Below are 11,728 nucleotides of genomic sequence, written 5' to 3'. Positions count from 1 at the left end.
TGGAAAGAGAAGAGAACATAGTATTGTCCTAAAAGGTAACATGATGAGAGATGCGTAACTTATTAGAAACAGGATCCCAACAACGATACCCTTTGTGTTCAATGTCATAACCAAGAAAACAACATAAATAAGCACGGGGTTCTAATTTGGTATGTTCATGAGGTTGTAAAAGAATAAAAGAAACACATCCAAAAGGTTTAAGGATGGAATAGTCAGGAGGTTGTCCAAACAACTTTTCAAAAGGAGATAAATTATGAAGAACTAAGGTAGTAAAATGGTTAATAATATAAACAGCATGAAGAGCTGCTTCTCCACAAAATTTTTCTGGACATGAGGCAGAAAGAAGAAGAGTACGTACAGAATCAAGAATATGGCGATGCTTGCGTTCGGCTCGCCCATTCTGTTGAGAGGTGTGAGGACAAAAACGTTGAACAATGGTGCCTTGTTGACTAAGAAACTGAAGTAAAGAAGAATTTTGATATTCCATGGCATTGTCTGTTCGGAGAATTTTAATGTCACAAGAGAACTGAGTTTTAATCATTTTTACAAATATGATGTAAATTTGTGATAACTCATATCGATGTTTCAAAAAATATATCCAAGTAAACCAAGAATAATCATCAATAAATATCACAAACTAACGAAAACCATTTATTGAAGAAATAGGAGAAGGACCCCAAATGTCAGAATGAATTAAACCAAAAGTCTGAAGTAGTATTATTATGAGAAAAATATAATGCAGGTTGTTTTGCAAACTAACAATTTAAACAATTAAATGACTCAAACTTAGTAGATCCTAATAATCCATGAGAAATTAAAGGTTGAATTTTACTGGCAGAAGCATGAACAAGACGAAGATGCCATTAGTGAATGGAGGAATTAGGGATTGTAGCTGCAGACACAAATCTCTGAGGAAGATGTAAAGATGCAAGCTCAAATAATCGACCCACTTTGTGACCCTCCCCAAGAATCTGTCCCGTTTGTGGATCCTGTACCTGGACACCATGAAGAGAAAAAATAACATTTAGTCCTTCTTCACACAACTGACCAACAGAAATAAGATTGAGTGCCAAATTAGGGATATAATAGGTGTCAGGGAGATAAAGATTTGAGGTAGACACAGGACCAGTATGTGTGATGTTCATTTTAGTACAATTTGCAGTATGGATTGGTGGTAAGGAAGATACAGGTTTTGCATAAGACAAGAATTTAAGATTAGTGGTTATATGATTACAACATGAAGAGTCAAAAAGCCAATAAGAATTACCTGGAGTGGCATACATGGCAACAGGAGAATTAGAAGAGATAACCTGTTTGAATAGTGTCTCAAGATCACTCATAGTGATGGCAGTAGAACCCTCAGTAGTAGCAACAGCAGTGATAGAGGAAGATCCAGGCTTTGAGACATTCTTGAATTTAGAATGCCCTCCTTTTGGTCTTGGAGGGCATGTGGGACAATGTTCAAGAATATGACCGTAACAATGACAATATCTGCATTCTATAGTAGGACAATATGCAAGAGCAATTTCAAATTGAGGAGTTTTATCCAAACTGAGACGAGTCTCTTCAAAAATAATCTCTTGAATAGCAATATCCAATGATGGGAGTGGATTTCGATGTAGCAGGGACGCTCGAACGGCCTCATATTCTGATCGAAGAGCCATTAGAACTTGAATGAGATGAAGATGATCTTCACTGATTTTGGCCTGAGATATTTGATTCCAAATGGGTTGGACTTGGATAAGAAAATCATTCACAGATTGACCTGCTTCTTGTTTCAGATTATGAAGAGTAGTCCACAACTGATAATAGTGGGTAAGTCCAGTGGTCTGATATCGATTAGCCAAAAAATTTCAGATTTCTTTTGCAGAGTCATAATTAGCAAATTTGATGTGGATGGACGAGACAGAGGTATTGCGAAACCAGGTGATGATCTGATGATTTTTACTATCCCAATCCTCAAGACGGTCAGCAAATTTTGCATCAGTTTCATCGTTCCTCAAGACGGTCAGCAAATTTTGCATCAGTTTCATCGTTCTCTCTTTGTCGGCATAGTGATATCTCCGGTAACAATACGCCAAAGCTTGCGACTTATTAAAAAAATTTTCATTCCTTGAACCCAAAGATTATAGTTGGAACCAGTTAGAACTTTTGCAATAGGTTTTGAAATATCAGATTTCTCCATTGATAACAAGATGAGGAGAAAAAAAAAAGGCATAATAACAGGAATGAAAGAATGAACCAGAACAGGTTGTAGAGAGAGAAGAGAGACCCTAGAAACTAGAAATAAAAAGCTTTACGGCTCTGATACCATGTTAGAAGAAAGAATATAAGTAATGAAAGAAAGGATTGTGTATTTGTCTGTGTCTTATTTACAGAGATATTACATCTATTTATACATGAGAATATGAACTAATTTAGACAAGAATAATAATTACTGTAATTATGCTACACAAATCTCCTATAATCATGTTAATTACTGTAATAATGCTAACAAATCTATTTAAGGGAAACATATATGTGGATTGAGGATTTTCCCTCTCTTTACTCCTTTCGTTATTTTCAGTTTTCTATTGAGATAATTTTTTTATTAAAAAAATTAGAGAAATTTAAATAACTAAAATCGAATTATTTAAATTTTTTAAGAAAATAAATTATATCGAATAGAATTTTATGGAGTCAAACCAAAGATGGTTTGATTGGAATTGTTATTTTTGAGCTGAAAAAAACGTACCCAAAAAAAAAAATCTCCTTGAAACGACAGAATTCAAAGAAAACTCATCAATTTGATAAAATAAAAAATAATACAAATAAAACATAATCCTTTGAAAATATCAATACCTTTGAAAATATCAATACAAACACTGCCATTTGGGCAAGGGAAGAGAAAAATACAACATAAACAAAAAAAAACTCCAAATGACATTAAGGGTATGTTTGGGAAGGGAGGAAAGTGAGAGGGGAAAGAAAATGTGAGGGGAAAATAAATTTATTTTTTATTCTTGTGTTTGGATTGAGTGGAAAATAAAGGGGGAGAAAAAATATTGGAGGAAAAATAAAATTTTTTTGTCTTTTTCTCCTTTCTCTCCAAAATGGAAAGAAAGTAAGGGAATAATATTTTAAAATATAAAAATATCCCTATACTTAATAATTTTTTTTTTAATTTAAAGGTAAAATTGTAATTTTACTATTCATAAAACAACTTTCCCTCTAATATTTTTCTCTCCCAATCCAAACAAGGGAAAGGAAAATAATTTTTATTTTCATTTCTTATTTTCTCTCTTTTATTTTACTTCCCTCTTTTATTTTCCTTCCCCCTTCCCAAACATAGTGTAACTGGAGGCCACACGCTACGCGTTCTACGCTCAATGACATTAAGGAAAACCCAGGTCTGAGCGCTAAAGTTACCTACTGCCCCCCTCCCTCCATCTCCGTCTCGTTCTCCTATCTCTCTCACACGCACACAATAAGAAGTGTATTATACACTTGCAAGAAACTACTCTGGCCGCGATATTGTCACCGACTTTTGTTGTAGTGGTCGTGGTTGCGTAAGTCCTGCAACTCTGCAACTTAATTATTCTGGAGAATGAACAGGGCAGATCGCCACAATGAAACTAGAGGTATTAATTGTTTTAGCTGATAATTTATAATGAGTGCACATAGTGCCAGGAACTTGTATTTATGCTTCTCCATGACAGAACTGATGCTCCTTTTATTGGTTTATATGGTTCCATGAAGGAATCATTTCATTTCTTATTAGGATTTTTTTTTTTTTTTGATAAGCAGAGAAAAATAGAAGTTATCAAGGGGAAAAATCAGCAGGGAGGATACCCAGAGCCAATAGGCTCTGCCCCATACACCCACCTAACGGCGACCAGACCCTGCTGATGAAAAACCCCTTGAACAGAAAACAATGGACATGATCAAAGAAATAGAAAGGCTTACAGCTATATAACAGCAATAAACTCATCCAAACGATGATTGGTGGACATATATATATATATATATATATATATATGCAGGGATATATTTCTTTCTCCTCTAACTATTTGAGGCATGCTGTTAATTATTTGCTCATTAAGAACAGATCCGAATGAATCTAGCTCATCTCATCAGGAGAATCGAAGTTATCCATCTGCGTCTGAGAATTATAAAGGTATTGGGCCGCGGCCATATTCATATGGTGAACTAGCAAATGCAACAGATCGTTTCTCCAACAACGTTCTACTTGGCGAGGGTGGTTTTGGTCAAGTTTATATGGGATTCCTAGATGGTAAATACTGTGCTATTAAGAAACTTAAAAATCTTCCGGATGTACAGTCGGAAGAAAATTTGGAGAATGAGATCTTGGTCGTAAGCAGAGTCAGTCATAAAAATCTTGTTCAGCTGATTGGTTACTGCATTGATGGAGCCAATAGATTGATTGTTTTAGAGTATTGTCCCAATAAGTCCTTGAGATCTAAATTACATGGTGAGTCCTATTTCTTGCCCTCAGATATATTCAAATGCACAAATAACAAATAGATATAACATATTAATACCTTACAAATAAGAAAAGGTATAGAAGAAGGGGAGATTTTGGACTGGCAGAAAAGAATGAAGATCGCCATAGGCTCTGCGAGAGGATTGGAATATCTACATGAATATTGTAAGTATATAATTGAACATGTTCACTGCTTGCTAGGCTTCAGAGCTCTGGAGGCTCAATCTACTTTTCTTTTTCGTTTGTGTTAATAATCTATTCTCTTTCAGAGTTTTCTATTCTCTTCATATCTTTTTCAGGTGAACCTAAAATCATACACTTAGATATCAAGCCAGATAATATTCTTCTCGATAACGAATTTGAACCAAAGGTACTTGATCTTTTAATGCAAAATTTTATTTTCAAAAAATATTGTAAAATTTAGTGGAACTCATTAGTTTGATATTAGGCTTAATTTGGCCGTCTTTTTCAATATATGTCATAATAAATTCGTTAATCTACTTTAATCATTTTGTTTAGATTGCAGATTTTGGACTTGCCCTATTCTTTTCAGATGCTGCTACTCACGTCTCCAAGTCAACAAATAAGGGAACCCAAGTGTAAGATGCAATTTTTTTCTATCGTTTTAGTTAATTACATTGCTATTATTGTCTATTTTTTTTAATGCCATTATGATCTACTTTTAGAATATTTAAAAAAAATTAAAAAAATGAAAACAGAAAAAAAGAAATTAGAGCTTCTTTAGTGAACATATAAGATATTAATATCTTAAAAAAAATTAACATGAATGTTTATTGTGCTTATTAACTGTAGTTATGCAGATCCAATGACAACGAGAACTGGAAAGTATTCTGATAAGTCAGATATTTATTCTTTTGGTGTTGTACTTTTAGAGCTGATCACGGGAAAAAAGCCTATGGATAAAGACAGCGACATTGTTAATTGGGTATAGCTCTACTAACCTGTAGTAAGAGTAGTGTAATATAAACATTGTGATATTTAATTACATAATTAAAATATAATAGAAAGCCATTTAAGATACAAAACTCACCATCGAAACAAAGCTTTATTTCTCTAACCAAACGCAAAAAAGAAGAAAAATGATAGAAACCCCATTTGGTAACTTGCATTGATCATGAGCACCCATTAAACGACTTAATAGTACATTTTATATTTAATTAAAGAAAATAAAACTTTAAAAGTAAAATTTCACATTTGATGCATGTACATTTGAATTTCACATTTGAAATAAATATGACTTAACAATTTTTTTTTTTATCAATATCTTTCAGGCAAACTCTCGAATTGAAAAAGCTCTAAAGGGAGAATATGAGGTTTTTGTAGATTCCAGATTGCAAACATTTGACCACGAAGAAATGTATCGAATGATTTTCTGTGCCAAAGCTTGTGTAAATAGACTTCCAAAGTCTCGTCCATCTATGAGAAGGGTAAAAATTTGAATTTGATCATATATTATGTTAATAATTGGCACATATTAATGAGTTCCACTTCAATGATATTAGAATTGTTTTCCAGACTATACAGGATTTCAAGTTTGAATCTCAATAAAAATCAAATAAAAAAATGACACATTCCAAACTCTATTTTAACTAATTTTGTGGAAGCATAGAGAGATTACATAGTTGACTTATAATCTTTTTATCTTTGTTATGCGATGTAGATGCTTCTTGCTCTCGAAGGAAATTTGCCTCTAGAGAATTTATGCGATGAGAAGGACAACAAACTGCGATCGAGTACTATGTATAAAGGTCCTTTTCTTATGAACTGTGATATCCTTTTTAAAATGTTAATGCATTTTCTTTATCGATAATAAATTATATGCATGTATAATAAATTTTGACTTAATTGATGCCTTAACTTAATGATAAAATGAGATTATCTTAATATTAAAAAATTCCTAATATTAGAACTTACTCGACCAGAAATTTTACTATCTTAGAACGTTATAGTTAAGGTCCTCATTGATCACTGGGCTTCAATTCAATTATTTTAATTTTCTTAGTTTATTGGATTTTGTATTGAAAATAGGACTTTTTCTAGTTTAGAATTATAGATAGATTATAAATAAATGATAAATATAATTTAAAATAAATATTAAATAAAAAAAAATTGTACGAGTAATAATTAAATATCACAGGAAAAAGTATTATACATATAATTTATTGTGATGCTGTGAGGGTTAAATACATCACTCTTTATATAATCACAATCGCATGTGGACAGCAGGTGCGGATCCGCCTAAATTCAGGCAGTGGTGGTCAATATTTTTTAAGATAAATTTGAAAGTAGAATTATTAATTGGTATTGTTTTTTGTTGGACCATAGATCTGGTTTCAATTTCTTGTCTCTCTATGATATGGCGGAGGTTGTAAGACCATTTAGAGATGGGCTTAAATCATTCAAGGAATCTTGAGGTGAGAGTTCTGAATTGGTGGTTCTGAACATATTGGTAAAGGGTTAGGACAGGAAATTCAAGGGCTATTGAGTAGAGGACAGTGAAACACCAAAGAAACCAGAGTTCTTCTAGGATTAACTCCATTTCAGAATGGATGCTAATAAAAAAAAAAAAAAATCTTATTATTGGTCGAGAAGAAGGAATAACAAAGGAGAGGAGGGAGGAAGAAACCAGCAAAAGCAAATTCCAAGAAAAACAGACTAAACCTGAAATTTATAAAAGGCGAAGTGGCTAACCTTTCATGTAAATGTTAGATTAAAAGAAAGAAAAAACATTTGTAATTATATTATCATAAAAGAAGTATATCTATTTGTTTGCGCAAACAGTACCTGTTTCTACATATAGATGGAAGTACTCCGACCTTATAATGACACCAAATGCCTGGCACCTAACAGCAAACCGGGAAGAAATCTCGCCGGCAGCCACGGCTGGCTCTAACTTGTTCGGGTTGTGCAATTGGATGAGAAAAGCTAATCGCCAACCCAGAGAAGGTGAGGTATTTTTTTTTTCCGTATATTGTAAAATAAATCAAAATAGGTTGCACTTTGTTACATTCTCCTATCTATATCCGTGCAATTAATGCATACAAAACAAATTAAGGAGAATATGAATGGTAATATATAATATATAATATATAATGATATTTATATATTAATTTGATTTATTATAAATTTAAAATATATAATATATAATGATATTTAACTATTAAATAGATAAAATCTACATAAATTTATAATAAATCAAATTTATAAGTAAGAATTTCCCAAACAAATATTGTTGATTCCTTTAGGCGTCAAGTTAATTAGCTCCAATAGGATTCCCTTATTTCCCAACAGCTATACCAAATGACCTATATATATATATATTTCTTGATATGTTTGTTATGGGAGTAGACCTATTGGTTTTGGTTAGATTTATTTTTTTTACCCTATTATTTATTATTAATAAATTTATATTTGTCAAATAAAGTTATTGATGTGATTTTCTTTTATTTTCAATTATTTAAAAAAGAGGGAAGAGCTATTCCAACCCAACCAACTCATAATGACAGCACAGAGGAAGCTATATGTATATATTTTTTATCATCTTGCATATATGTGGAATATATTTTATTATTTTAAATTTTTATAATTGAAATATCTTAAATATAAATTAAAATCCATTATTAAAGATCTCTAATAAATACTTTTGAAATAATATTTTTCTTAATATTAGTTTAAATTATAATATAAAAAATGCTCTGAAAATTAAGGGCTAGAAAGTGAGAGAGAATAAGAAGGAAAGACAGAAAATTGTGAGGAAAAAGCAAAAATAGTATATCTAACATTAAATTTAGTTTAGACAAATTATAGTTCTAAAATAATCATTATTTATATTTAATATAAGTTAGTCTTTGCTTGCTTTCTAAGCTCTCTTTGTCTTCTGCAAGAAAGCATTCTTCAGCTAGCGCATCTCTTTTTAAGAGTCGTTTTTATTTTATTTATTTATAATTTTTTTTTTTAAAGCTTGTCAACCAAATTTTGTCATGAGGAAGAAGAAGGTTCACATAAACATTGTGGTCATTGGCCATGTTGACTCCGGCAAGTCAACCACCACTGGCCACTTGATCTACAAGCTTGGAGGTATTAACAAGCGTGTGATTGAGAGGTTTGAAAAGGAGGCTGCAAAAATGAACAAAAGATCATTCAAGTATGCCTGGGTGCTGGACAAGCTGAAGGCTGAACGTGAACGTGGAATCACCATTGATATTGCTTTCTGGAAGTTTGAAACCACCAAATATTACTGCACTGTCATTGATGCTCCTGGACATCGTGACTTTATCAAGAATATGATCACTGGTACCTCTCAGGCTGACTGTGCTTTGCTCATTATCGACTCAACTGCTGGTGGTTTTGAAGCTGGTATTTCCATGGATGGTCAAACCCGTGAACATGCCCTGCTTGCTTTTACTCTTGGTGTCAAGCAGATGATTTGCTGTTGCAACAAGATGGATGCTACAACCCCAAAATACTCGAAAGCTAGATATAATGAAATTGTGAAGGAAGTTTCTTCCTTCCTTAAGAAGGTAGGTTACGACCCTAAGAAGATCCCATTTGTCCCCATCTCTGGTTTTGAGGGTGATAACATGATTGAGAGGTCAACCAACCTTCACTGGTACAAGGGCCCTACCCTCCTTAAGGCCCTTGACTTCATCGATGAGCCCAAGAGGCCCTCGCACAAGCCCCTCCGTCTACCACTTCAGGATGTCTACAAGATTGGTGGCATTGGAACTGTTCCTGTTGGACGTGTTGAGACTGGTGTCTTGAAACCTGGTATGGTTGTTACCTTTGGTCCCTCTGGACTTACCACTGAAGTTAAATCTGTTGAGATGCACCATGAAGCTCTCCAGACGGCCCTTCCAGGTGACTATGTTGGTTTCAATGTTACGAATGTTGCTGTTAAGGACTTGAAACGTGGTTATGTTGCTTCTAACTCCAAGCATGATCCGGCCAAGGAGGCCGCCAATTTTACCTCTCGTGTCATCATCATCAACCATCCTGGCCAGATTAAAAATGGATATGCCCCCGTCCTTCACTGCCACACCTCCAAAATAGCTGTTAAGTTTTCTGAGATTCTGACCAGGGTTGATAGGCGATCTGGTCAGGAGCTCGAGAAGGAGCCTAAGTTCCTGAAGACTGGTGATGGTGGGTTTGTAAAGATGATTCCCACCAAGCCCATGGTTGTGGAGACCTTTTATGAGTATCCTCCTCTTGGTCGTTTTGCCGTAAGGGACATGCGCCAGACTGTGGCTGTTGGCGTCATCAAGAGTGTTGAGAAGAAGGATCCAAGTGGTGCAAATGTCACCAAGTCCGCAAAGCAATGAGAAAATGAAGCGTCTGCTGAGCGAAGTTACAGTTCTTAGTTTAGTTATGTTTTTTATTTATGTGTTGTTGCTGTTATTTTCAGAAACAGATTCGGTTTCTTATCCCTGCAGTTTTGTGTCCCTCCTTGCCGTGTGTCCCGAGTAATTATATTAATTGTGTCCCTGGATGTTATGGAATTATGGCGTTTTTGGGATTTGATAGCAATGACATTTTCAAAAATGATTTTAAAAGTATAAATATAAAAGAATATCAAATTTTAGAATGGTGTGTGCTTCGTGATGCTGCTTGAGTACCCATTTGATCCAGGTGTTCCAAAGTATACTTGGCCAGGGTGGTTTTAGTCAAGTTTACAAGGGAATAATTCCAAAATCCAAAGGATATAGTCGTTGCAATTAAGAGGCTTAAAAATCATTCTGATATGTCGGGAAAAAAAAAAAAAAAACCATCATTAGGATTCGGAGGAGGAGAAAATGGCGCAACTTCAATTTCTCCATTTGGTTTATAATTTCTTTTATTTATAAAAAAGTCATATATGGGACCTTGACTATACGAAATGACTAAGCTGGCCAAATATGATATTGTTTCCTTAAAGAAGGGAAAAAAACATTGCAGGAAATGGAACAATCGATTGGTCAAGTAGAATGAAGATTGCCATGGGTATCGCCAAAGGATTGGCATTTTTACGTAGTATTTATTTATTTATTTTCCTATTTTAAGTCTCTTAATTGTATATTCCTTGCATGATATTCATATTTACACCCATAATCATTCATCTAAATAATAGAAGTAATGATAACATTATTCTTATGATAAATTTGAAACAGAGGTATGATATTTATAAAATTAAAATATTGCTGTCCAGACAACGTTGGACAAAGAGGATAAGGAATTTATATTAAATATAAGATTTGGTTAAATCTTGAGATAGTTTTTAGGACTGCTTCCATGTTAAGCCACTTTTAGATGTATTTGCCTGCAATTTAATGCTCTAAATATTCATGTAGGGTATTAGAGAGTATGTTTTTTTATTTTAATTTAAAATAAAGTGTTTATACTATACATAATACTCAAGAAATTTTTTTCATTTTGAATTAATTTTTGAAATAAAGTTAAACTGGATCCAACGTTTATATATTTTTTTTAATATTAAATTATTAAAAAAATTAACAAAAATATCAAATAATTTATTGCGCTGTTGTTTGTGTACACAGACATATGGAAGTTATACCCACAAAGGAGACTAGCAAGATATTCATTGTGACGATCCTTACTTGTCTATTGTATAGCCGAGCAATAAGTGCCACATTCGGTGTCAGAGCATCCTATCTTGTCTTGTCATGTCTATTGTAAATTTTAATGTCATTTAAATCAGGTAATTTATGTGTAGAATTTTTTTTTTTTTATATCTTATTTCTGTGGAGACCCGAACAGATCCTCTTCTGTTTTATTAGCATCTGGCGGGTTCCACTATCACCTGTTAACATATTCATAGTCATCTCACATATTTTCATATCATATTCTCTTTTATCACATCATTCACAACTATTTATGAGATCTCAAAATGAAGTGTTATCTATTGCATTCATATAGAAATTCATAGATAATAAATTATAAGTTTTCATTTCAAGTCCAAAATGAAATACATCATAAACTAGTAATTACATCATGACTAAACATAATGAACCAAAATACTAGTCTATACATGGGCCCCACCAAAATACAAAAGACCGGTGAGGTGACTCTCAAGAAAACCTATAACAAATTATAAAAGCTGGATGCACGGGTGTATACTGGTTAGACAGCCATATGTTTATCCAGTATACGTTTGTCAGGCACGAGGCTAGCTGTCGGGCACGAGACCCGCTGTCAGGCTTGTAAAGCCAGAAATAAAGTAGGCACAATGGC

The 11,728-nt window shown here is 33.4% G+C and overlaps 2 protein-coding genes across 6 annotated transcripts; both read left to right on the top strand.

Annotated features, from left to right (window-relative positions):
• The first annotated feature begins 3,384 nt into the window (after positions 1–3,384).
• LOC131168994 (proline-rich receptor-like protein kinase PERK15) lies at positions 3,385–6,809 on the top strand. 5 transcript variants are annotated; one of them, XM_058148940.1, is made up of 8 exons: positions 3,385–3,620; positions 4,088–4,471; positions 4,559–4,648; positions 4,783–4,853; positions 5,010–5,082; positions 5,305–5,429; positions 5,776–5,931; positions 6,165–6,809. In XM_058148940.1, the coding sequence occupies exons 1-8, from the start codon at positions 3,587–3,589 to the stop codon at positions 6,312–6,314; spliced, it is 1,083 nt and encodes a 360-aa protein (XP_058004923.1). In that variant the 5' UTR covers positions 3,385–3,586; the 3' UTR covers positions 6,315–6,809. The 5 variants fall into 5 exon arrangements, with proteins under 5 accessions (XP_058004923.1, XP_058004924.1, XP_058004922.1 ...); XM_058148941.1 differs by having other exon boundaries at positions 3,386–3,620; positions 4,117–4,471; positions 5,003–5,082; positions 5,297–5,429; XM_058148939.1 differs by having other exon boundaries at positions 3,386–3,620; positions 4,568–4,648; positions 5,003–5,082; positions 5,297–5,429.
• Positions 6,810–7,964: 1,155 nt separating this feature from the next.
• On the top strand, positions 7,965–10,006 carry LOC110669106 (elongation factor 1-alpha-like). Its single transcript, XM_058148936.1, has 2 exons — positions 7,965–8,023; positions 8,467–10,006. Exon 2 carries the CDS (start codon positions 8,485–8,487, stop codon positions 9,820–9,822), a length of 1,338 nt encoding a protein of 445 aa, XP_058004919.1. The 5' UTR covers positions 7,965–8,023; positions 8,467–8,484; the 3' UTR covers positions 9,823–10,006.
• Positions 10,007–11,728: the final 1,722 nt, after the last annotated feature.

This window comes from Hevea brasiliensis, chromosome 6 (genome assembly GCF_030052815.1).
Source record: "Hevea brasiliensis isolate MT/VB/25A 57/8 chromosome 6, ASM3005281v1, whole genome shotgun sequence".
Taxonomy (NCBI): Eukaryota; Viridiplantae; Streptophyta; class Magnoliopsida; order Malpighiales; family Euphorbiaceae; genus Hevea; species Hevea brasiliensis.
Note: the sequence above shows the minus strand (reverse complement) of the source record. Positions and strands in the feature narration are given on the sequence as shown.